Raw genomic sequence first — 22,866 nt, forward strand, 5'->3', positions numbered from 1 at the left:
AAGTACTTTTAACAAACCAGACGAAGGATTTAAAAACTGGACATTAAATTTATAATTTAGACTTACCACTAGATCATTTTATCTGGAGGCCAGAATTGAAAACACTGTCCTAACAACTGGCTTTGTGGACTGATCGAGCTGCAGCTGGAGGAACAAGTCCCATGGAACAAACCGGATCAAAAGGGATTTTGTGCCCTGGGAAATGCTGCATTTAACTAATGGCTTGGATTTAGCCAGCTTCTCATTGCATAAAATAGATTGACATTTTTCAGCTCTTCGGGCCTTATTTTCCATTAACTGATGAAGGGTTGAGGAGAAATCGTAATCAAAATGCCAACAAGTGCTGCTGCTAGTGGTGTTTATATTTCATCCACGTTTTACAAAGCGCTTGATCCCCCGAGGTCTGGGTGTTGGCAGGACCGATCTGCGCCCTCCGGCCAGCCCAGCCCGGGCAGCGGCTCCGGCGCCGGGAGGGCGCGCATGGCGAGAGGACGCCGCGGGGCGGTCGGGGACCCTCTCCCAGCCTTTCCCCAGCTCATCCCGTGCAGCTGCCGCCCCCGCCAGCCGGGCCGCGGCTCCACCCGCACGGCCCCGGGCCGACCGAGGGGCCCTCCCCAGGCCGCTCCGCTGCGCTGCGCGGGGCCGTTAGCGGGGCCGTTGGTGCGCGGGCCATGAGGGTCCTCGTGCCGCGGAGCAGGAGCCTGGGCCGAGTCCCCGCGTCGTGCGGGGGGGCGAGCGGCCCCGGGACCCCCTTGAGGCCGGGCCTGGAGCGCCCTGCGGGCTGCTCAGGTGCGGGACCGAGTCCGCACCGGGGGCCGGGCGGCGCCTGCCGCGCACCCGGTGTCGGGGGGCGGGGGACGCCGGCCCCGTTTCCCTTCCGGGGGCGGCGCGGCGGCGGGCGGAGGCCCCCAGCCGGGCTGCAGGGGAAGCGCCCGCCCCTGCCGCCCCCGGCGCGGTAAGATGGCGGCCGCGGCTCAGGCGCTGAGCGGCTCCGGGCTGCTCCTGGCCGCCGCCGCCCTCGCCCTCCTGGCCGTGGCCATCGGCACCGACTCCTGGTACGAGACGGACGCGCGGCGGCACCGAGAGCGCTGCCGCGGCTTCGGTCACAAGCGCAGCGACCCGCCCGGCTCCATGTCGGCGCCCAGCTCGCACCTGCCGCTCCGCGCCCGTCCCCCGCGGGCTCTGCTGCCCGGACGGCCCCCGGCCCCCGCCCCGGCCGCCGCCGCCGCCGCTCTAGACTCGCACTGCGGCCGCCGCTTCAACTCCACCGTCTCGGGGCTCTGGAGGCGCTGCCACCGCGCGGGCTACGAGCCGGACAGCGAGGAGCTCATCCGGAAAGGTGCGGTGCCCGCGGAGGGGCGGGCGGCCCGGGTCCAGGCCCGGCTCGGCGCGGAGGCGCTGGAGCCCTGCCGCTGTCCGTGGTGCTGAGCGCGGCTGCCGGCGCGGCCCGGCCGGGCCCCGGCTCTGCGGGCGGGGCCCCGGCTCCCGCTGCTGCGGCGTGACCAGCGCGGCGGGCGGGCGCGGGTGCAGCCCCGCACGGGCTCCGTGGCTCCGCTGTCCCTGGCGTGCGGGAAGCGGCGAGCGTGGCTCTGACCCGGTGGCGGGGTCTCGTGTGCCTCCCTGCCTGCTTAAAGTGCTGCAGTGCTGGGTGGGACCGCGTCCGCGGAGAGCCCCTTCTGCGGCCAGAGCAGAGCCTGGCGCTCAGAGAAGGGCTCGGTGGGCATTCCCCTGACCCTGACATTGCATTGTTGAGCCCTGAGAAATGTATGGTAGTGTTTATAGCTCTATAATGTTTGCAGAAAGGGGAAGGGGACCTGTTGTTCGTATTCTAGCATGGGGGAGTTCTCATTGCTGCAGTGGATTGCTAGGCCTTCATGGTGGCAGATGTCACTCAGGGCTCCAGGGGTGACAGCAGAGAAAGCTATGGATCTTCTGCTATTGTGGTGCTGGTACAAAGCCAAGGAGTTCACAAAGTATGAATACAATTCCTGGACTGGATGGTAGAAATAATGTAGTGGGCTGACCCACTAAGTCAAAATAAATGACATACAAAACAAGCTTAAGATAAGAAATGCCATGTATGGTTAGTGATAAATAACAGGACTTACTGTTCCAGCAGGTACATATTAGCACAGGGAGAGTAGGAGTTGGGAGAAGTGCTTCCACTGAGGCACAAAATGGAAATGCTATCTTAAGAAAGTGGGAGCAGTTCTTCAGCGTGGCTTCCAACCGTGACGCCAGTCCTGCACAGCAGAGGATGGATAGACTGCTTCTGTGAAGCTCAGCTCATCTTTGTCTGTTCTTCCCAATGCTCAGCAGTGACTTTTAGAAACTCTAGTGCCATGTGATTAGCCTCTTTCTCTATTTAATCTCCTAGGATCCATTTTATGCATTTTCATTTTTACTTCCATGTCGATTTCATTTCACTAAAAGGCAGCTCATTAATTTATTTCTATTAATTGTGCCTGTCATGTAAAATATTTATCTATTTTTTTGCTTCACATCAAGACAAATACTTTCAGCTCCCATTGAGATTAGCAAAGTGTGGGGGAAGGAATGGCAAGAATACTAGTTTAGTCCTTAATAAGGACTTCTGTTTTGGGGCTATTTTCCCAGCACTACAACAGTCAAACAGAGAGGCAAGAGTCTGCATTCTGCATGCACGAGGGCGTTTCAGGGTGGTGAATGATCTTCCTCAGGGTCTGACGTGTAAAACTGGAGGGACTCTGAATCCAAAAGGTTTTCCTTCTATTTTATTTTTTTCATCAGATATTCTAACAACAAACCTTGTCTTTACCTACAAGCCTTGCTTCCCTCGTATTCTTTGCCAATTAGGTCTGCAGTTGCTAATGTAATGATTTACACGTTATAGAGGGAAATTATTAATAATAGTTCTTCTAGAGTCAGTTCTTTAAATAGATACAATTCTCTTCTTATCCCTTCCCCTGACCTGCTTTACTAGCAACCCTTCCTTGTTCCCGCTGTGTCTCTCTTTTCTCTGCCAATGGTGATTAAGCAGCCTTTTCCAGCTGATGGGCAGGTGTGGCTGTTGCTGAGCTTTTCTCTCAAGCACAATACTAGATCTGGGGCTTGCAAAGAGAAAAAAAAATGTTTTCTTTCCTAGTGTGAGCTAGAGATCATTACTGTGCACCTCTGAATGTCCTGCTTGCTCCTCTATTTGCAGTAATTTTCAGCTAGCTCTTTGGTGAAGTGCGATGCCTTCTTATGTTCCTAATATTCCTGAAACTTGAGATTTTTATAGGCTTTTAGTGACAGAGGAGCAAATAGTGTGTTTTTCTCTTTGGGTGTGTGTGTTGTTTGGTGTGTGGTTTGTTGGTTTTTTTTTTTTTTTTGTGAACGTCCAGTAGTAATTTTGATTAGGGTTTATACCTATTCATTTATTCATTTTCTGGTACCTCAGGAATAAGGTTTCTTTCCTTTCTGGGTCTCTTCTGAGTTCCTAAGTCTATAAGTGCCTGTATCCATTTAGATAATTCCATGGATTTCTAATCCAGTATTTATCTACCTCCACTAGTGCAAAGCAAGTTCTGTGGAAACTTTCATACTTGAGCATTTTAGCCAATGGTGTGTATACATGCACACATTTCTATATAATATGTATTTTTAAAAAATATGTAAAATATATTTGCTTTATGTATTTAAAAGGAAAAAAAATGGAGTAAAAAAATGTAGAACAAAACTGAGAGGTGGGAAATGTTTAAATGTAAGAGGGGAATGATGTGTGAGATTTTTCTTAAAATGCAAAATCACTATTTTGGAACTGTGAAAAAAATAGATAGTTTCATTTAAAAATACAATGAAGAAAGCAAAATAAAAAATAATGAGCAAACCTGATGTGGAAAATGGAGATTAGCAATCGGTAAAAGATAGCAGCTGAAGAACTGAAGGGCTTCTTGGGGAAACTAAAAGGACCTCCATGTGTTGAGAGGGACTCTGTGAGTGTAAGAACTTGAGCACTATACATCATCTTACGGAGCCTGTGCTATGTGGGTTACACACTGGATAACTGATGCTGCAACAAAAAAAGACATTTTGTATGTAGAATTCTTAAGCAGTGAGGTCCTGCAGGGATTTATTATATGCTGTTTAGTGGTCTTCTCTATTAATATGAAAAAAGAGTTGCTAACAAAGTGGTGACAGTAGAAAATGATGAATTTGGAAAGATCCGTTATAACAGACTGCTTTGGATAGCTTGGTGAGTTCATTTGAACAACAAGCATTTTAACACCAGTACACTGAAGGAATTCAAAAATGTTTTTGCTTTTCAAGCTTGCTCTGAGAAGGCTCTGGGGTGGGACTGGTAGGTCTCACATATACTGGGCACATATACAACTTCCCTGATCACTGGAAGTGACTTCTTAGTATTACAGTGTAGCTGAGGAAGCGAGAAGAACCACTGAATGCTTCATCAGAGGAACACAACAGTTTGTGGCAGTAATGAGGCCCTTGAGGAAAAACTGCTTGGTCCTGGTGCCTGTACTTCCCATCCTTTCCAACTGATGATAAACTGGAAGAGTTACAGGAGTGACTATGAGGTCTGTAGAGCATCTATTATAGTGACATATTTAATAAACTCAATCTGTTTGGTCAGACCATTGTAAGTATGATGTCTCAGTAAATATGATCTCTGAGAGTTATCATAGTGTTTTAAAGGACAGTTGATTTACCAGATCTAGAGGCTTTTTGGTGATGATGTGGACAGGGTGACCCCATAGCTGTGATGCTCTCCACAGTCCTGGGCAGAGATGGTAGCAACAGGCCATGGAGCTTCAGTGGCCACTTGGTCCTGGGGCAGGAGGGAGAGGAGGGCCAGACCTCCCATGGTAGCTCAGTGTTGACTGCCCATGGCTGCTGCCTGGCCTTGCTCATGGTGGGAAGGAGAGGACTTCTTCCATCAGTGTGAGAGCCAAGCTCCTGCAAGGTAGGACTGGGCCATGTAGCAGAACAGAAAACAAGAACCTCTCTGCTTCCTCCTCATAGCAGTGGCACAGAGGCAGTGTAGAGAAGAAAACCTGCATGTTTCAAAGTCAGAGGAGACGAAAACTAAACCGAGAAAATAATTGGGGTCTGCTGAGCCCAGGGTTGCAAATGGAATGTGTTACAGCGGGCCTGGATCTGGGTTTCCCGGTGTCTGGCAGCCTAGGGACAAGGGGCCTGTGCTCTGCCTGGGTATCTGGAGGCCCTGAAATTCTTTCTAGCCAGCATCCTCTGGTCTTTCCAGGCCTTTGTGTTGAGTCAGGAGAAAGGACTTGTCTAGAGACACTGACAAGGGTTGTGAGAGAATACAGGAGGGGAACCTGTCTGCAGTTACAATCCTGAATGAAAAACAAATAAACCAACAAAACAAACAAAACACATTCAGGACAAGGTGTGAGAAACAGTGTTGGCTGTGGGATGGCACAGGCATGTGGCTTGGCTATGAAAGTGTCAGTGTGACACTGCTGGATGCAGTTCATTGCTTCTTATGTTTACTTTTTAATCAAGAAAATTGTATATGCAGTGCAACTCCCATAGTGTTCTTTTAATGCCCCTAAGAAATGTACATGTGTTTTATGGTGAGCTAATGACATGAGCACTTGCTCCCTTCTGTACTGTGTTCTCAACTTACTCATGTGCCAAAAAAGACTTGTTTTTCACCACATGACTCCAACCTATTCAAGCCCTTTCCTAAAGGCCAAGTTTTTAATTTTGGCAGACTTTCTTATGGTGCTCATCTGAGTGTGTTATAAGCAAAAATGAAATCACTTTGCTAGCAGGTTTCTGAAACGGAGGGCAGGATGCTGCCCCTGTTTTATAGGCTGGGATTTAAGGTGTGTAAAAGGCTTAGGCCAAAGGACTTACTGGACGACCCTTGCGATACTTTTGACTTCATTATAACTTTGAGGCTGCAAACCTGATTTTTTTTTTTCTTCTTTCTTGCGTACTCTGTGAACAAGGTGTTATATCACTCTAAATGCAGCCTTGTGGAATACCTGGCTATATTTGAGTGTGTAATGTCTCCGCAAATTAGACTTAAGAGATTCACTCAGAAAATAGGAAGCATCAACTAGTGACTGCCAGATGCAAAATCTGAGTACTGAGATTTGCGTGGGTGCATGTTATAATTTTCTGGTAGAAGGTGGGTAGATATCCTGCTGAGAGATCACCCTTGCTGCTTCCCTGATCCTCTGACTGTCTTGCCTACCTGTTTCAGCTTTTCTAGCAGATGTACAGGGAGAGGCTGCCCTTGTTGTGCCTTTGGTGGCTCACACCAGAGCAGGTCCAGCCTGTGCTCTCAGAGAAGTAGGAAACTTCTTACTGGAAACTGGCTTGTGATGGTCTAATCAAAGGCTGTCACCCAGCCCATGGATTAGAGGTCAGAGCTGAGCATAAACCCTAAAATTCGCTAACTCCTGAGCTCTTAGTTTTGTAAACTTACTGTAGGTAGCACTGTATGTGCTACCTACATAAAATTAGAACTTTGATTTCTGGGGAAAAAAGGATTAGGAGTAAAGTTTTTAAACCAGGAGCAGAATGAGTTGATGTTTGAAAACTTCTGAATAGCCAGATTTGTATAAGAAGGTGGAGAGGTTTTACTTCTAGTCTATACACATAAACTCTTGTAATAATACAGAGCAAAGATTTTCCCAGTGACATTTTAGCTGAGGAGTCCATAGCTTTGATCATAAGGGATGTACATCCCTAGTCTTTGATTTTTCTTTAATGAGCTATAAAGGTACTAATCCTTGCCCTTATATAAAATGCTGCTTCATATATAGTACCTTTATAATCAGACTATATAAGTGCATAGATCTTACTTTTAATTAATCCAATGCACTGTAATCTAAAATCCGATGTCATTAGTTTATACCATAGACTTATTTCTCAACAACACATGTAAATCATGTCAATATTGAGATTGAATTTAGTCAACAGTTATAGGTGAAATTTAATTAGATATTGTGACGTGCTGTTTATGGCCTAAGTTCTCCATCCAGATGTTTACAGAGCTTTTGCAGATGAACTGGCATCCTCCATTACTGGGTTGTCTTGCTGATCCATTTGGTCTGGCAGCACTAGACTTGTTCTGAAATAACCACGAGGGGAGTGCACCGCTCCACGGGGGGGGCGAACAGCCGAAGGTCAAGGGCAGCGACTCGGCGTGTGGGTGTCTGGGGGTATCGCTGCCAGTGCCCGCTGGTGTCCGGGGAGGCGGTGGGGGATCACAGCAGGGTAAGGGGTGGTGGGAAGCACAGCTGAGGACAGGGATCACCTTGAAATACTTTGCTGCTCAGAGGCTTTTGGAACTCTAGCTTTGAGTTTTCCCCTTTTAGGGCATGTTCTTTACATGTGGCATGTTCCACTTTAGTAATAAATGTTGCTGTTTCATTAATGTGGGGGAATTCAGATCACCTTTCCCTCCCTGGCCTGATGTCTGGAACTGGCTGGGCCTCTTGTGTGCAACTCCTGATCTTGTGGAGCAATGGCTTCGTCTTTGCAGGTCCTTGCAGGAACCAGGTCAGTACAGCCCCAGTGAATGTTGTTAGAGAACAAAATCCTGCTTCCCATTACTGCAGGAGCAGCACAAAGCCCATTTCTTCTCCTGGGTTTTCTAGCGTCTTTTGCAAAGCTGATGACTGAGTCTGCAGTCCCCTACTAGTGATTGTTCTTAATTAGCTCACTGGCCAATAGATTGTTTCTGAAGGGTTCTTCTGCCCCAGCATTCAAATAGCAGTAATGACCCCACAGCCATTGTTTAAGAGGAACTTTTCGTACTGTTTAGCTCTTTTACCTTTTCTGGCTGTTCTCTTCCACCCACCATTCACATTTATTCTCCACCCTGCCCTGGCTATATTTATAACGGGGAGGGCAAGGCAGCTTTCTCTCCCTCTTTATATCTTCCTGAATGACTTAGACATAGGGGTTGAGGGAATACTAAACAAGTTCGCCGGTGACACTAAATTGGAAGTAGCTGTTGACATTCTTGAGGGCAGAGAGGCCCTGCAGAGGGATCTGGACAAATTGCAGAACCGGACAATCGCCAACCGCATGAAGTTCAACAAGAGCAAGTGCTGGATTTTGCACCTGGGACAAGGCAACTCTGGCTGTACATACAGACTGGGGGACGAGATGCCGGAGAGCAGCTCTGCAGAGAGGGATCTGGGGGTCCTGGTCAGCAGCAAGTTGAACATGAGCCGACAGTGTGCCCTGGCAGCCAAGAGGGCCAAACATGTCCTGGGTGCATCCAGCACAGCATTGCCAACCGGGCAGGGAGGGGATTGTCCTGCTCTGCTCTGCACTGGTGCGGCCTCACCTGGAGCACTGTGTGCAGTTCAGGGCGCCATAGGATAAAAAGGATATCAAGCCACTGGAGAGTATCCATAAGGGCTACAAAGTTGGTGAAGGGTTTGGAGGGGAAGCTGTATGAGGAGCAGCTAAAGCCACTTGGTTTGTTCAGCCTGGAGGAGACTGAGAGGAGACCTCATCGTGGTCCACAGCTTCCTCACAAGGGGAGGGGAAGGGGCAGGTGCTGAACACTTCTCTTTAGTGACCAATGACAGAACCCAAGGGAATGTCAGGAAGACGTGCCAGGGGAGGTTGAGGTTGGACATTAGGAAAAGGTTCTTCACCCAGAGGGTGGTGGAGCACTGGAACAGGCTCCGCAGAGAGGTGTCACGGCCCCAAGCCTGGCAGTGTTCAAGAAGAGGCTGGACAACACCCTCAGACACATGGAGTGAACTGTGGGGTTGTCATGTCCAGTGGCAGGAGCTGGACTCAATGATCCTTGTGTGTCCCTTCCAACTCAGGACATTCTACAATTCTGAGATTCCTCTGTCCGTAGTATCTTTGTTGTTATTGGTTGTTTTCTAAACTAAAAATGCCTTTCAAGAAGAGCAAGCATGTAGGTGCACATTTGCATGTAGGGTACACTTTTCTTTAAGCTATAATGGAAACAAGCCTACCTGACTACTATTGTTTATCAAAAGTAATGAACCAGTGACTACTGGAATGAATTAAAACTTTTCTCCTATGCAGTTCACTTCCCAGCATTCATTCAAAATTTTCAAAGTGATTCTGTGTTCTTAGAGACAAAGCAGTGCTGTTGGTTCTTGGCCGTGTTCTTGTCTCAGCCATTCACAAGAGATTGTACCAGTTCGTCTAGGAAGGTTCTGGAGCTGGTTTTAGTGACTGTCTTTACTGTCTGCTTTCAGCAGTGCCTTCCTTGATCCTGCCTGGGTCAGCACCTTGCTCTGTCTTTGCTACTGTTTCTTTGTAGCAAGACTCTTCTCCTAATCCCCATAGGCTTTGAAGTAAATAGCTCTTGTTTTGGTTTCATTTGCTCTGTTACTGATCTAAGGTTTCCCCTGTGTGAGCTCTGCTAGGGCAGCCAATGCAGGAGCAAGTGCAAGGCACAGGGGTTTCATGCCATTTCACACACTGTCTCTTTCACAGGGGTTATTCAGCGCTGCACTGCTGTGAAGTACCACTACACCTCCAGCTCTCTGCCTCGCAACTTACCCATCAACATCACCAACACCATCCGGCAGGATGAGTGGCATGCGCTCCGTAAGTAACCCAAAGCAGCGTACAAGACTGTTTGGATTCCTTAATGCCTGAGTGCAATGCTAAATGAGGGCTCTGAATCAACTGTTGCTGGGCTTTAAGCATAAATATGTATTAGATAGTGATGAAGGGCAAGCAGCTGTCGAGGGGACATGAGATTTGGAGGGGCTTAAGCATCAAATTCAGGAATTCAGGCATGTGAGTAGTGTGTTATAAGGTGTAATCATATTCTGGATCTGGGGACAGACAATTCCTAGCTGGCTTACAGCAAAGGTGCTGCATCACTGTACAGTCTGGAGAGAGCTTGTTGCATTTTTCTGTGCACGCACCAGTGACCTGGTGCAGCTCCCTGGCAACCAGCTCTTATAGGGAATATCTCCATTTGTCTTTGCAACCTGCTGTTACCAGCTCCTGGCCCACAATCTGCCTCATGCCCAAGTCCTTCCCACACAAATTACTGACCTTTAGCCTGTCACTAAGAATGATTTAATTGGTTTTTTTTTTCTGCTCCTGCATCTCTTGATGTTTGTTTTTTGGTTCTGTTGCCTCCCATGGTTCTGCCTAGCCCCTGTCATGGGAGCCTCAGTGCTGAGGAAAAGCAGCTAGAGACTGAACTAGGAAGAGACAAGAATAGCACTTGTATTAAGGATGACAGAGTGCTGTTCATATCACTGGTGCCCAGGCATTTTTTTCGAGCTTGTTACTGGAGTTGCTCCCATCATACTGTATTGATCTGCTGGCTGTTTCTGTCCTCCCACTATTCCTCTTTTCAGTTTATTTTATCTGCCTTCCATGTGCTGGTCCTTTTCTTCAGTATCCCCTCTCCTTTTATTTCTCTTTTCAGCAGACACTCACCCAACAAACTCCATCCCAAAGAAACACACCACACACAGACACACAGACACACACACACACAAAAAAAAAAAAAGAAGAAAAAGAAAAAGAAAAAAAGCCTTTGTAGTACTAACATTCCTCTTGATCAGGACAGAAATGCTCTCCAGTTGTACAGAGCCCAGCAAAAGGGAATCATGTTAGCCGAATTCTTTTAGTTTCAGTGTGATGGCCAAAGTAGCTACCTCAAAGAAGCTACAAGAGGACTCCATAGGTCAAGTATAAGCTTTAGAACCAGCAAATCTAAGTCTGTCTGGACTCTCCCCTGGTTGTCCTGTCTGGGTGCCATGCCATGTTGATGTCTTCTTTCTTGCCTTTCTCCTTTCTCTTTTCTCAGATCTGCGGAGGATGACCGCTGGCTTCATTGGCATGGCAGTCTCCATCATCCTGTTTGGGTGGATCATTGGTGTGCTGGGCTGCTGCAAACAGCAGGAGCTCATGCAGTATGTTGCTGGGCTGCTCTTCCTAATGGGAGGTGAGAGCCTTTCGCTTCTACCCCTGAAGTCAGCACAGTCAGCATCGCTGGCTGGAGAGGTGCTCTTAAAAGTAAAAATAGTGCTTGCCTGGGGTGATACACCTGTTCCTCTTGGCTGGGAGCAGACTTTCTGCATGACCAATGGTTTTTCTGAGCTTTGATCGTTCAGCTCAAAACCAGGGAGTGTCTTTATTTGAAAGAGGCATAGTAGCAACAAAGGCAGCAAAAAGGTGAGCTCTTGAGATGCTGCAAGGATGGGAACTCTTAAATTGCAAGCAGTAAACAGGCAACTTTCAAGTAGGAAAAAATGGGGCTCTACCTTAGAGCCAGGGCTGCTATCCTAAAGGCCCATTGTCAGCATCTGTAGTGGCTACAAGCAAGGAACTTGGTGATAAAACAGCATCTATATAAATGAAACAAGTAGGTGTGACACTGCTTTGGTACCTTTTTTTTTCTTTTTCTTTTGGCGGGGGGCAGGGTGTTACAGATCTTCCCTTGCCATCAGCGGGTCTTCTTAAGGAGAAGTTTGGGGAGCTGCACAGAAAACCACTGTGCTGACACAGCATGATGCTAGAAGGCCAGGAAGTAGGCTTGTGCCGTCCTTGGTTATCTTATGTGCTGCTTAACTGCAGTTTGCTTACAGAACATCTGCATTTCTTTAGTGCACAGCATTGAGAGAATTAAGTATTTTAAGTGGAACAGGTAGACTGGGTCCCCTTCATTAGTATTTAGACACAGAGCCAGAGCTGGAAAGAATGAAATGTTCACCTCGCCCCTGAATCTAGTGTACTAGTGTGTACTAGACACAGTAAAGTGCCTTCCACTACAAATTTCTTTGGCTTATTTGCTCCTCTATCTAGGTGCTTAGTGAATATGTAGCAGATGACAAAAACCTGGGCACTTTCCGTGGGCCTAGGCTACAGCTGGCAGAAGTCTGAATGTTCCTAGTAAAAACCAAGCAGTACTGCACTTGGCAGCCCGGCCTTAATTTATTTACCTCACACAGGAGATACTGCCAAAGTCCTGTCTGGAACCTGGTGACTTTAGTCATTGGAAATAAATAAAGTCTCAGGAGAATTGTGACTGAGTTCAAAACAGCAACAGAGGCAAGGCAATATTGGTTCTTTGGGAAGTGAGGTAGCCTCTAGTCTTACATAGCTTGCCTTCTTTTTTTTCCCTGCCCTGTAAGAAGAGTGACTGGTAGGACTACAGGAAATTAAAAAAAAAAAAAAAAAAAAAAAGGTAAAACCTTATTTTGAAAATACTTAGGGAAAAAAACCAACACAGCATAATTAACCTGTCTGAGGGCAGCGTAGAACCCTCTTGCTTTTCTCCTGCAGGTACGTGCTGTATCATCTCACTCTGCACATGTGTAGCTGGGATCAATTTTGAGTTATCCCGCTATCCTCGCTACGTCTATGGGCTGCCAGAGGACATCAGTCATGGCTATGGCTGGTCCATGTTCTGTGCCTGGGGAGGCCTGGGCCTCACCCTGCTGGCTGGGTTCCTCTGCACATTGGCCCCGTCACTCAACACTTCGCGGGCATCCGTACAAAAACCCAGACAGGAAAATGGGGCCGTGTGACCTCGGAGGGAGCGCGGAGAGACTCTGGGAAGCGCAGCCTGGGCGGAGCTGTGGGTCAACACCAGAAGAGGTGGCATGTCAGTGTGTGCAGAGCAGTGCCATAGCTGTGCAAGCAGCAGCCCGGGGGATGCTGCTACAGCCTCCAGTCGCGGACACAGACATTGCAAGTAACTCCAGGTTTGAATTATTGCTGATTTGCTCATTGATGGTTTAAGGGGGACAGTTCTTTTGTTTTTGTTCTGTTTACAAGAGATTAAGTCAAAGGCTGTGTCTTTTTTTGTGCTGTTTTTTGAACTGTACCTCCATGGTCCTGTTATTGTCCAGTTGTAAGGGATGTTTACGCACCAACTCTATTGCTGCAGGTCTGAGTAATTCAGACCCAAATTAGGGCAAGGAACTATGTGAAGTTGGCTTGAACACTTTTGCAACAGGCGTGTCTAGTGTTGGCTCAGGCCATCCTTTCCCAAAATAACCTTGATCTAAGCCGAGGTTTAGGCCAAAGAATTAGCCCATTCTTAGTATTTATTTAAATCAGAAATCTGTGCTATGCCATGCTGTAGTATCAGCTATTTACTCATGACTAAAGCTGTTTGCAAAAGGAGCTGGCTGAGCAGCAACACTCTAAAAAAACAAAACAAAACAAAAAACCAAACCAAACTAAAAAACACAGGTGAGGTTACTCATTTGGCTAACAACACACCCTTGTTTTAATGGGGAGATGACTGCAACATGCAGCTTGGAACTATTCCACTAGAGGCCAGGGTCTGTTCCTGAAGTATGTCAGTTTGAGCTGCTGGGATCAACTTCTACCTTCCAACTAACTTGTGGGTGTAACTCTTGTTCTGTGGAAGGAGATGAGTAATTCTCTCAAAATTCAAATAGCAGCACTGCTAAAATAGCAGAAGATGTACAGCCCCCTCTAATACTAATGTCCAAAGGAACCACAATGTATTTTCCTCAGGAACGTGTGGCTTCTGCTCACTTCACCACTCACCCCTTTCTAATGTCCAGTGCCCCTGAGCATAGCATGTCAAGAACACGCATGCTCTGCTGGAACAAGCTCCCTCTCCAAAATGAGCAGTAAGGACCTTGGAACCAGTGCAGGTACTAGGGCTAACTCAGGAACATCAGCCAAAGTACTCTGGGGTACATTTTTCTTTCTTTCATCTTTCCTCCCTCACATCCCTGCCCCTCTCCCAAGCGTCCAAAAACTGCACAGGTAAAGATGAGATGGCCAGCATTTGGAGATGTTTACATTGTATTTAAAATACAATACAGTGGCATGTAAGATACTTAATGCTAAAGTCAGTGTATTTATGAAAAGTGTAATTTTTAAATGGAAATTGTAATTCTCAACTGGCATTAAAAGTACTGAAAGACTTGCTCAGTGGATTAAACCTTGAATTCTTTCTGACTGATTACCAGACTGATTCACCACACAGCTCAAATACATAACAGCAATGGTACTAAAACTTCCAGAGTTAAGTTTAAATGACAAAGTTAAAAAAATCATTCATGTGTGAATCATGTTCACTTCTCTCTTGCCAAATGAGTGTTAGTTCAAAAGTTTCAAATACTCTAACAAAGCTGTACAGTCTGTTCACTGGCTGCACAGGTAAAAACAGGGGATCCTGTCTGAGCTGCAGATCATCAATTTCAAAGTACACTTTCTGCGGTATAATCTGCTGGTCCTCATCCAGAAGTAGCAGAGCAAGATTTAATCCAGTTCCAGCAGGAGTAGGCTCCAAAGGCAGCATGATGGGCACCGTGGACAGGAGGTTCTCACCTTCCCTTTTGCACATGTAGAACCCCTGAGGAAGGGCAACAGCCCCAACACATCATGGATTTGTTTTTAGAGGGAAAAAACGCTTTATTTTTTCCAGACAGAAAGTGGTACAGTCCAGTCTAGTCCTGTCCTCTGCCAAGGCCACAACCTTGCCTGGGCAGAGATCAGGCGTAGTACTGCAGATTGGCTTTTTTCTTTGCTTGAACCTCCAGGATTCCTTCCATGTAGTCCTCATGGGTGAGCTCCGTAGCTCCACGGCGGAGGGCAATCATACCCTGCCCAATGAGACAGGATTTAGAAACGGCATGTGAGCACCACATCAGTTCAAAGTAATTACTCCCTGCTAGCTTTCACACCTCTCTCCTATCAGTGCTGGCTGCTGTAGAGGGATACTTACCGCTTCAACGCACACAGCCTTGCATTGGGCTCCATTGAAATCATCTGTGCAGCGAGCCAGTTCCTCATAGTTCACATCAGGGCTGACATGAGCAGGAGGGGGGAAAAAATAGTCTGAGAACATGTATCAAATAGAAAAAGCAAGGTGTGGAGCTTCCCTAAAACCCAACAGTGAGCATTCAACAGAAGAGAGCGCCAACCGCTCCACAGCCCATGAGTGACAACCACAGCCCCAGAAGGTCATGCCTTGTCCATACCTGACGTTCATTTTGCGTGAATGGATCTGCATAATTCTGGCTCTGGCCTCCTCATTAGGCATTGGGAACTCAATCTTACGATCTAATCGTCCAGAGCGGAGCAAAGCTGGGTCCAATATATCAACCCGGTTGGTTGCAGCAATCACCTAAGCAGAAGTAGGGTCATCAGTCTGAGGAACCTGGAGGACAGGCCTCTCCTCTCCAAGGCTCCACCAACCTTCTTCCCCATACACTGTTCTCCATCCCCTACTAGAGAGCCCTGGACCTCAGCGGCACGCCCCACTAGATCCCAACCTTGACTTGTGTGTTGGGCTGGAAACCATCAAGTTGATTAAGCAGCTCCAGCATGGTCCTCTGCACCTCCCGATCGCCAGCCTTCTCACTATCAAACCTGAGGAGGAAACAAGGGGAAAACTATCAGCATGAACCTGACCACCCTGCCCCTATGTTTTTAATCACATAAAAAGATAGAATGACCACAGTTCACACTCTTTAGCTAAGGTCTTCCAAATTCCTCCTTGAAGATACAGGAAGTCCTGCCTTGATGAAGATGACAACTACAGTAACTGTCAGCAGCATCTAAGCCTTATTATGCCCTTAGAGCTGAACAAGACAAATGTTGTCCAGGCCCAAGTAGTAAATCAGGGTAAACGTCTCCTCGCACCCGAGGCAGTTACGAGAAAACAGTTCTGTACAGCAGGAGACCATCAGATAGATCCTGAGTCTCATGTACTTCACTCATAAGGCAAATGATTGTGGCAAGTGCTGTCTGTGATGGATTCTCCACTCTGTTTCTGAAAAAGCCATGCTTTAAAGCTAGGATTCCCTCACATACACAGGCAAAGAGGGCTGCTAGAGAGCTCTCAAGAGCTTTACAACATGGCATACACCTCACCTTTTTGTACCAATGGCATCCAGTTCATCAATAAAGATGATGGAAGGAGCTTTCTCCTTGGCTAGAGCGAAAGCATCGCGTACCAGCTTTGCTCCATCACCAATGAACATCTGCACAAGCTGTGGACCCGCAAGCTTCAGGAATGTAGCCTGGGGAGAGAAAGAGAATCAGTCCTATGTCTTGTTTCTCAATAGGGTCAGTTCTGAGAACTACAAGAAGCCCTTAATTAGAACAAGCAAGCAGACAAGAAAACCCCAGTCTCTGTAACACCAGTTTCTATGTATGTCCCCTCTCCCCTTGGAGATGTTCTTATTCTTTTTCAGTGCTATTCTACAGCAGCACACACTTTCAAAGGTTCCTTTTACCTTGGTCTGGGCAGCACATGCTCGAGCTAAAAGTGTCTTCCCTGTTCCTGGAGGCCCATACATAAGGACTCCTTTGGGCGGCTGTATACCCAAATTTTCAAATTTCTCCTTATGATTCATTGGCAGGACAATGGCTTCCACGAGCTACAGCAAAAGAAAAATACTAATACATAAACACATTCTCCTCCACAGACCCAGTCTGTCTGCTTTGAGCTGAAGTTCTGAGCTGAGGTTCAAAGACTGTTGTCCTCAATCCCACCAGAACCTAAACATGAAGTATCACCTCTTGGATTTGCTTATCCAGCCCCCCGATGTCACTGTACTGCTCTGTGGGTCTCTCATCCACCTCCATGGCTTTCACTCGTGAATCATATTCAGTAGGTAGAGTCTCCAGGATCAAGTAAGAGTCTTTGTTCACTCCCTGTAAACACAAGTCCTTTGTTTTTAACAAGCCCTTCAGATAGCAATTATTAAACAAACAAAGATGATTCACTAGACCTCAAGGATGCAGAAATAACCAGCTTTGACAATGGCACTCCTCAAATCACCACAGCTTGGCACAGTGCACAATGCCACAGCTAACCTAGCATGTTTTAAAAAGAATGGGCCCAATTTACTTGCGATACAAGAGATTGTTTTTAGAAAACTTACTATGTGGTAAGCTTACTTTGGGGCGGAGTCTAGTTGGAGGCCTGTATCTAGTAGAGTACCTCAGGGGTCAGTACTGGGGCCTGTATTATTCAATATATTCATCAACGATTTGGACGAGGGAATAGAGTGCACTATCAGCAAGTTTGCTGATGACACCAAGCTGGGAGGAGTGGCTGACACGCCAGAAGGCTGTGCTGCCATCCAGTGAGACCTGGACAGGATGGAGAGTTGGGTGGGGAAAAATTCAACTAAATAAAACAAGGGCAAGTGTAGAGTCTTGCATCTGGGCAAGTACAACCCCAGGTTCCAGTATAAGTTGGGGAATGACCCGTTAGAGAGCAGCGTAGGGGAAAGGGACCTGGGGGTCCTGGTGGACGGCAGGATGACCATGAGCCAGCACTGTGCCCTAGTGGCCAAGAAGGCAAATGGCATCCTGGGGTGTATTAGAAGGGGGGTGGTTAGTAGATCGAGAGAGGTTCTCCTCCCCCTCTGCTCTGCCCTGGTGAGACTTCATCTGGAATATTGTGTCCAGTTCTGGGCCCCTCAGTTCCAGAAGGACAGGGAACTGCTGGAGAGAGTACAGTGCAGAGCAACGAAGATGATGAAGGGAGTGGAGCATCTCCCTTACGAGGAAAGGCTGAGGGAACTGGGTCTCTTTAGCTTGGAGAAGAGGAAACTGAAGGGTGACCTCATTAATGTTTATAAATATATAAAGGCTGAGTGTCAGGAGGATGGAGCCAGGCTCTTCTCAGTGACAACCAATGATAGGACAAAGGGTAATGGGTTCAAACTGGAACACAGGAGGTTCCACTTAAATATGAGAAGAAACTTCTTCGCACTGAGGGTGACAGAACACTGGAACAGGCTGCCCAGGGAGGTTGTGGAGTCTCCTTCTCTGGAGACATTCAAAACTTGCCCAGACACCTTCCTGTGTAACCTCATCTAGGTGTTCCTGCTCTGGCAGGGGGATTGGACTGGATGATCTTTCCAGGTCCCTTCCAATCCCCAACATTCTGTGATTCTGTATCTAAATTTTTAGCATCTACCTGTATGTATAAGGACCCCCATCCAACTACTTTTCTATACTACAAATATGACTGAATCCATAGTATCTTTTTATTAAAATTTTAGTATAGAAATGGTCTTGGAGAAATCTCGACAGATTTGTCTCCTTTCTAAAGGGCAAGCCATATGCAATTTTCTGGCCAACATCGTATCTAACAGTCACAACAGCATCACTCACCACTAGGTCTCCAGGCTTCAACTTCTCAGCATCAACCAACCCAATAACAGGCAGGAAATATGTCTGTAGGAAAGGACTCAAAGTAAGCAAAACAGCTGAGCAAAACAAGGTCCTTTTCAGCACTTCTCACATGCGGCTGGGCACATGGGTCTTACCTGGCGTGTAGAGGTCTTGATCACAGCACACTTGCCCTTTCTCTGGGAATCCAGGTCAATGTTTGCTCCATCCTCCTCCTGGTCGTTGGGGTCAACATCCAGCAGCTGAAAAACAATGTGAGAGATTTCACGATAATGTAACCGGGCTAGCAAGATGACCCCAGAATTAATGCTTCTAAATTATATACAGTAGGAGAAATAAAACTTCCTGTCATCCATCAGCAGTAGAATCTGAAAGCATTAAAGCCCTCCTATAAAAACGCATTTCTTCCTGTCCTCATAAAGCAGCACACAATAGCACATAGATGCTATAAAGTCCAGAACAAAGCAGTAGCTAATGGCACTGATTTCTCCTTCTAAAACACTAGAACAAATGAACCCCTTTGTTAAAAATAGAAAACTGTCTGTATTTTTTAGCAGATTATCAAAATTACTGAATTACAAAAAGAACATGAAGTAGTCACAGAGCCACCACTTTTCATTCACTGTCTCACAAGTGTCAGGATGCGTGCACCAAGTTGCACATTTCCAAGTCTACACTACACGAGGCTGTGTCACCCCCTGATGGTTGTGTCACGTGCAGACGAACAACAGCCAACACCTAAGGAACAATCCAGACAAGAAGTGTGCAAGTGATGCGCACTTCTGGGTCACAAATAAAACCAGCTAAAAAACTTCGAAGTCGTGGCTGCAGGAACATCAGCGGTTTCAGAATATGCCACATCTCAGATCACTGATGAGTTCCCCTACCTTCCTCCCTCCTGATATATATTGTGCGTGCCTCCCATGTTGCTGCAGAAGAGCACAGCGCTCACCTCAATAACGTTAGAGACAAGGTATGGCAGGGTTTTGTTCACTTTGATTTTCTCACTGTTCTCTTTGATCTTGTCTTTCATGGCCTGAAGCTCATGGGTCACTCTCAGTACTTCACTCTTCATGATCTGGAATCAGGATGCAGAAGAGATAGGAATAGTATTAGAAGACTAAGGCAAGATAAAATTCATACCTTAGTCTAAAAGTAAAACAGTTATAAAAAAAATAAGTCTGGGGAAACATTAGCTATAAAGGGAAACATCATATAAAAGGAGGAAAAGCCAGCAAATTAGCTGAAATTGGTTAGTCCAGCCCATTCTGGCCTCCAGCTAATCAATATCCCTAAGTAATTTCTTCCCAGTATCACTGGATAACCTTAGCCTGATCAACACATCAGCTTACAGGGTTGCAATATGACCTAGGTAAGGATATAATCTAGATAAGGCAATTTTGTGGTTTTCCTTTTTAATATGTATGGGTATGCAGGTAACTAGATATACAAACACAGATGTATCTATACGCATCCATATACACAGACCCATTTTAAAGCTGTTTTTTGCTGCGTTTAAAGAAAAATCGCATGCTGGAACTCTGAAGTGATGATATGCAATAGCGTAGGAACAAACACCCAGAAAGACCTTAAGCTGAAAATATCACAGTACAGAATCCAAGTAAACTGAAAGTATGAACAGGGAATGGCAGAACTGAGGCTCGTGTCCACTGAGAGCAGGGGGACTTGCAGCACCTCTGCAAAGAGATGTACCATCACTGCTTCTAGTAGCACAAAGACAAACAGAAAAGCCGTTTTTATAAAGCTGTTCTGTTCTGCAAGACCACACATATGAGAAACTAACAGATCTGCAGGGCAAAAATACTTTTTATTCTCCTTAAAACATTCAACACCAGAGTAATATCCAGTACTTGCTCCTCACAAAGCCAGGTCCTTTACAAAACAGTGGAACGTTTTGGATGTAGGACAAGCCAGGTTGAGAGGCACCTCGGGGGTTCTCCACTTCAATCTCCTGCTCAAAGCAGGGGCAGCCATGGGCTCTCACTAGGTTGCTCAGGGCTTGGCCCAACTGAATCTTGAAAATTTCCATGGACAGAGACTAAACAACTTCTCTGGAACAACCTGTTCCACTGCCTGACTGCCCTCAGAGTGACGAGGTCTTCATACCCCTGTGGAACCTCCTACTTTTTAAATTTATGACCAGTAATTTATGTTTTGAATTAACCTTGGCCTATGCTTCAATGAGATACAAAACCTTCCTATAAGAAAAAAAGAAACAAAGCATATATTAGTAGCATAATAGAAAGCTCAAATTCCTACATCTTCATTATAATTTTTACTTTTCTGAAGCTTTTACTACTACTTTTTAAAACTCTTGATGCCGAAGCATAATACTGTGCTGTAACACACACTTATTTACAGGACAGAACTATTAAGGAGACAATATAGAATTTGTTGCATAAAAATGCAAAAAATTTAGAAATTTGATTTAATAAACACGGTCTGGGAAACAGTCACGGAAACAGCATGAAAGGAGGATGCCAATAAATATTTTTGCCACCTCAGTTATGATGTTTTTACTAAAAAAGAGAGAAAGCTGATTTTATTCCTTACTGTATTCTGCAATTAAAAAATAAGACACACATTTATCTTTGCTGTTTTCAAAGAATAAGAAAGTAAACAAGTCAGAACTACTTGTGGAGCCTGAAGCATTAGAATGAAGTTACTCTGCAGAATTTAACAAAATAATTTGTCTCCATATTGCTAACACCAGGCAGTAGAGACAAACTTATTCTAAAGCTGTAAGTGAGCTTTTATGTGAACCAGGTCTACCCAGGTCTGTCCTACTTAACATCTTCATGAACGACCTAGACAAGTGGATGGAGTGCACTCTCATTGTGTTTGCAGGCAACACCAAATTGGGGGTCACAGTCTCTGTGCTCAAGAGCAAGGCTGCCACTCTGAGGGACCTTAAGAGACTGCAAGAATAGGCACAGAGAACCCTTACAATAATAAAAGACAAAGGCAAAGCCCGACATGTGAGGCAGAAGAGCACCTCATCCTTACACAGGCTGGCAGCAGGCTGGATGGGGAGCAGCTCTGTGGAAAGGGAGCTGGGGTTCTCTGTGGACAATGAGCTGCACACAGACCAGCAATGTGCCCTGACTGCAAGGGTGGCAAACAGCATCCTGCACTGTGCTAACAGAAATGTAGCTGGTAGATGAAGAAAAGTGATCATCCTTCTCTGCTCAACACTTATTAGAACCTATCTAGAGCAGTCTGTCTGATTTGGGCCCCCCATACAGCAAAGACATTGATAAACCAGACTGAGGTCAGTAAAGGGCCACCAAAATGGCCAGGGGACCGGAGCACAGGCCCTGTGAGAAGTAGCTGAGAGAATTGGGATTGTTCAGCTGAAGAAGAGAACTACTGGGCAAGGTGTCAAGAAGACAGAATCAGACACTTCACAACCCTGCACAGTGGGTGGATGAGACAACACACAAAGACCAAAACGAGAAAGGTTCATACTGTACACAAAGCAAATCTTTAACCGCCCGAGGGCAGCCAAGCAGTGAGACAGAATACCCTGAGAAGTGGTGCAATCTCTGTCACCAGATGGCTTTCACCATCCAACTGGACAAAGCCCTCAGCAGCCTGGGTTATGGCTGACCCTGCTTTGAGCTGGGGGTCGGAACAGAGACCTTCTCGAGTCCCTTCCAACCTGAATCACCTGATGATCCCACCTCACCCAGGCCAAGGAACAGGCTCCCTGTCCCCTGTGCCTACGAGAGCTGGAAGGCCTGGGGTGCCCTTAGCGGAAGCATCGAGGCTTCAGAGGCTCCGTGGAACAGCCATCCCCTCAGCTTCCCGGGTCCCAGCTCTTTTACTTTGCATTTCTTCCCTGCCTTCCTGGCTTACTGTTCCTTAGCCTACTCAGTCCCGATCTAGTCAACTGCATCGTATTTTCCATTGCTCTCGGCTGTCCCCGAGCCCCCCCGAGCACCAGCAGCCCCGGGCTCCCGAGGGCGGCCTCAGCGCCTCCCGGCCCGGCCCGGCGGCGGCCCCCGGCCGCTACCTTGATCTCGCTGTCGAGGAGGCGGGTGCGCTGTACGATCTCCTCCGTGGACATCTTCAGCACCTCCTCGCCGACGCCATCCTGCGGGGGCACAACGGCAGCGTCAGCCCCGGCCCGGCCCGGCCCGCGCCCCAGCCCCGCCGCTCCAGCCCCGCCGCCGCTGCCCCTCACCTCGGACTCGTCCCACACCGACGCCATCTTTCCCGCAGCCAGCGAGCGAGCGCACAGCGCGGCGGATTCCGGGCGGCAGATTCCGCACTGCTCGCCCCGGCCGCAGCACGACAGACAGCGGGACAGGCGGCTCGGGGGCCCCGAACCCGCTCTTTTTCCACGGCGCCCCGCCGCGGGCACGTTCCCTCCGCCCCCGCCGGCCGGACAGCGGCCCAAAGAATGTGCCGAATCTGCTGGCGGGGGTGGGGAAGGGGAACCGTCGCACAGGTCACGTGCCACCGGCCAAATCTGCTGAGTGATGGCCCCGCCGCCATCTTGGTGCGGGGCAGGGGCGGGGCCGAGCGCTGCTGCCCCCAGAGCCCCGCCCGCGAGGCGCCGCGGGGGCGGGGCGCGGAAGTCGGCGCGCGCTCCAGCGGAACCGTTTATTACAGTGAATCCCGTACAGACGAGCCGGGGGGAAAAGGGAGCGAGGCGGGGCCGGGCCGGGCCGGACCGAACCGACCCGACCCGACCCGACCCCGCCACGCGGGGGG

The 22,866-nt window shown here is 47.6% G+C and overlaps 2 protein-coding genes across 2 annotated transcripts; one reads left to right on the forward strand and one right to left on the reverse strand.

Annotated features, from left to right (window-relative positions):
* Positions 1-960: 960 nt before the first annotated feature.
* On the forward strand, positions 961-12,515 carry LOC308040694 (transmembrane protein 178B-like; the record flags this gene model as incomplete). The annotated part of the gene is made up of 4 exons (XM_080344930.1): positions 961-1,339; positions 9,454-9,567; positions 10,793-10,930; positions 12,271-12,515. The coding sequence occupies 4 exons, from the start codon at positions 961-963 to the stop codon at positions 12,513-12,515; spliced, it is 876 nt and encodes a 291-aa protein (XP_080201056.1).
* Positions 12,516-13,755: 1,240 nt separating this feature from the next.
* On the reverse strand, positions 13,756-22,639 carry PSMC3 (proteasome 26S subunit, ATPase 3). Its single transcript, XM_080345680.1, has 12 exons — positions 22,334-22,639; positions 22,163-22,243; positions 19,079-19,204; positions 18,264-18,368; positions 18,109-18,171; positions 16,498-16,635; positions 16,215-16,358; positions 15,850-15,998; positions 15,249-15,345; positions 14,955-15,100; positions 14,699-14,780; positions 13,756-14,576 (listed from the first exon to the last, which is right to left on the reverse strand). The coding sequence occupies exons 1-12, from the start codon at positions 22,358-22,360 to the stop codon at positions 14,466-14,468; spliced, it is 1,269 nt and encodes a 422-aa protein (XP_080201806.1). The 5' UTR covers positions 22,361-22,639; the 3' UTR covers positions 13,756-14,465.
* Between the last annotated feature and the right edge of the window lie 227 nt (positions 22,640-22,866).

The sequence above is a fragment of the Nesoenas mayeri genome, assembly GCF_963082525.1.
Source record: "Nesoenas mayeri genome assembly, chromosome: 5".
NCBI lineage: Eukaryota > Metazoa > Chordata > Aves > Columbiformes > Columbidae > Nesoenas > Nesoenas mayeri.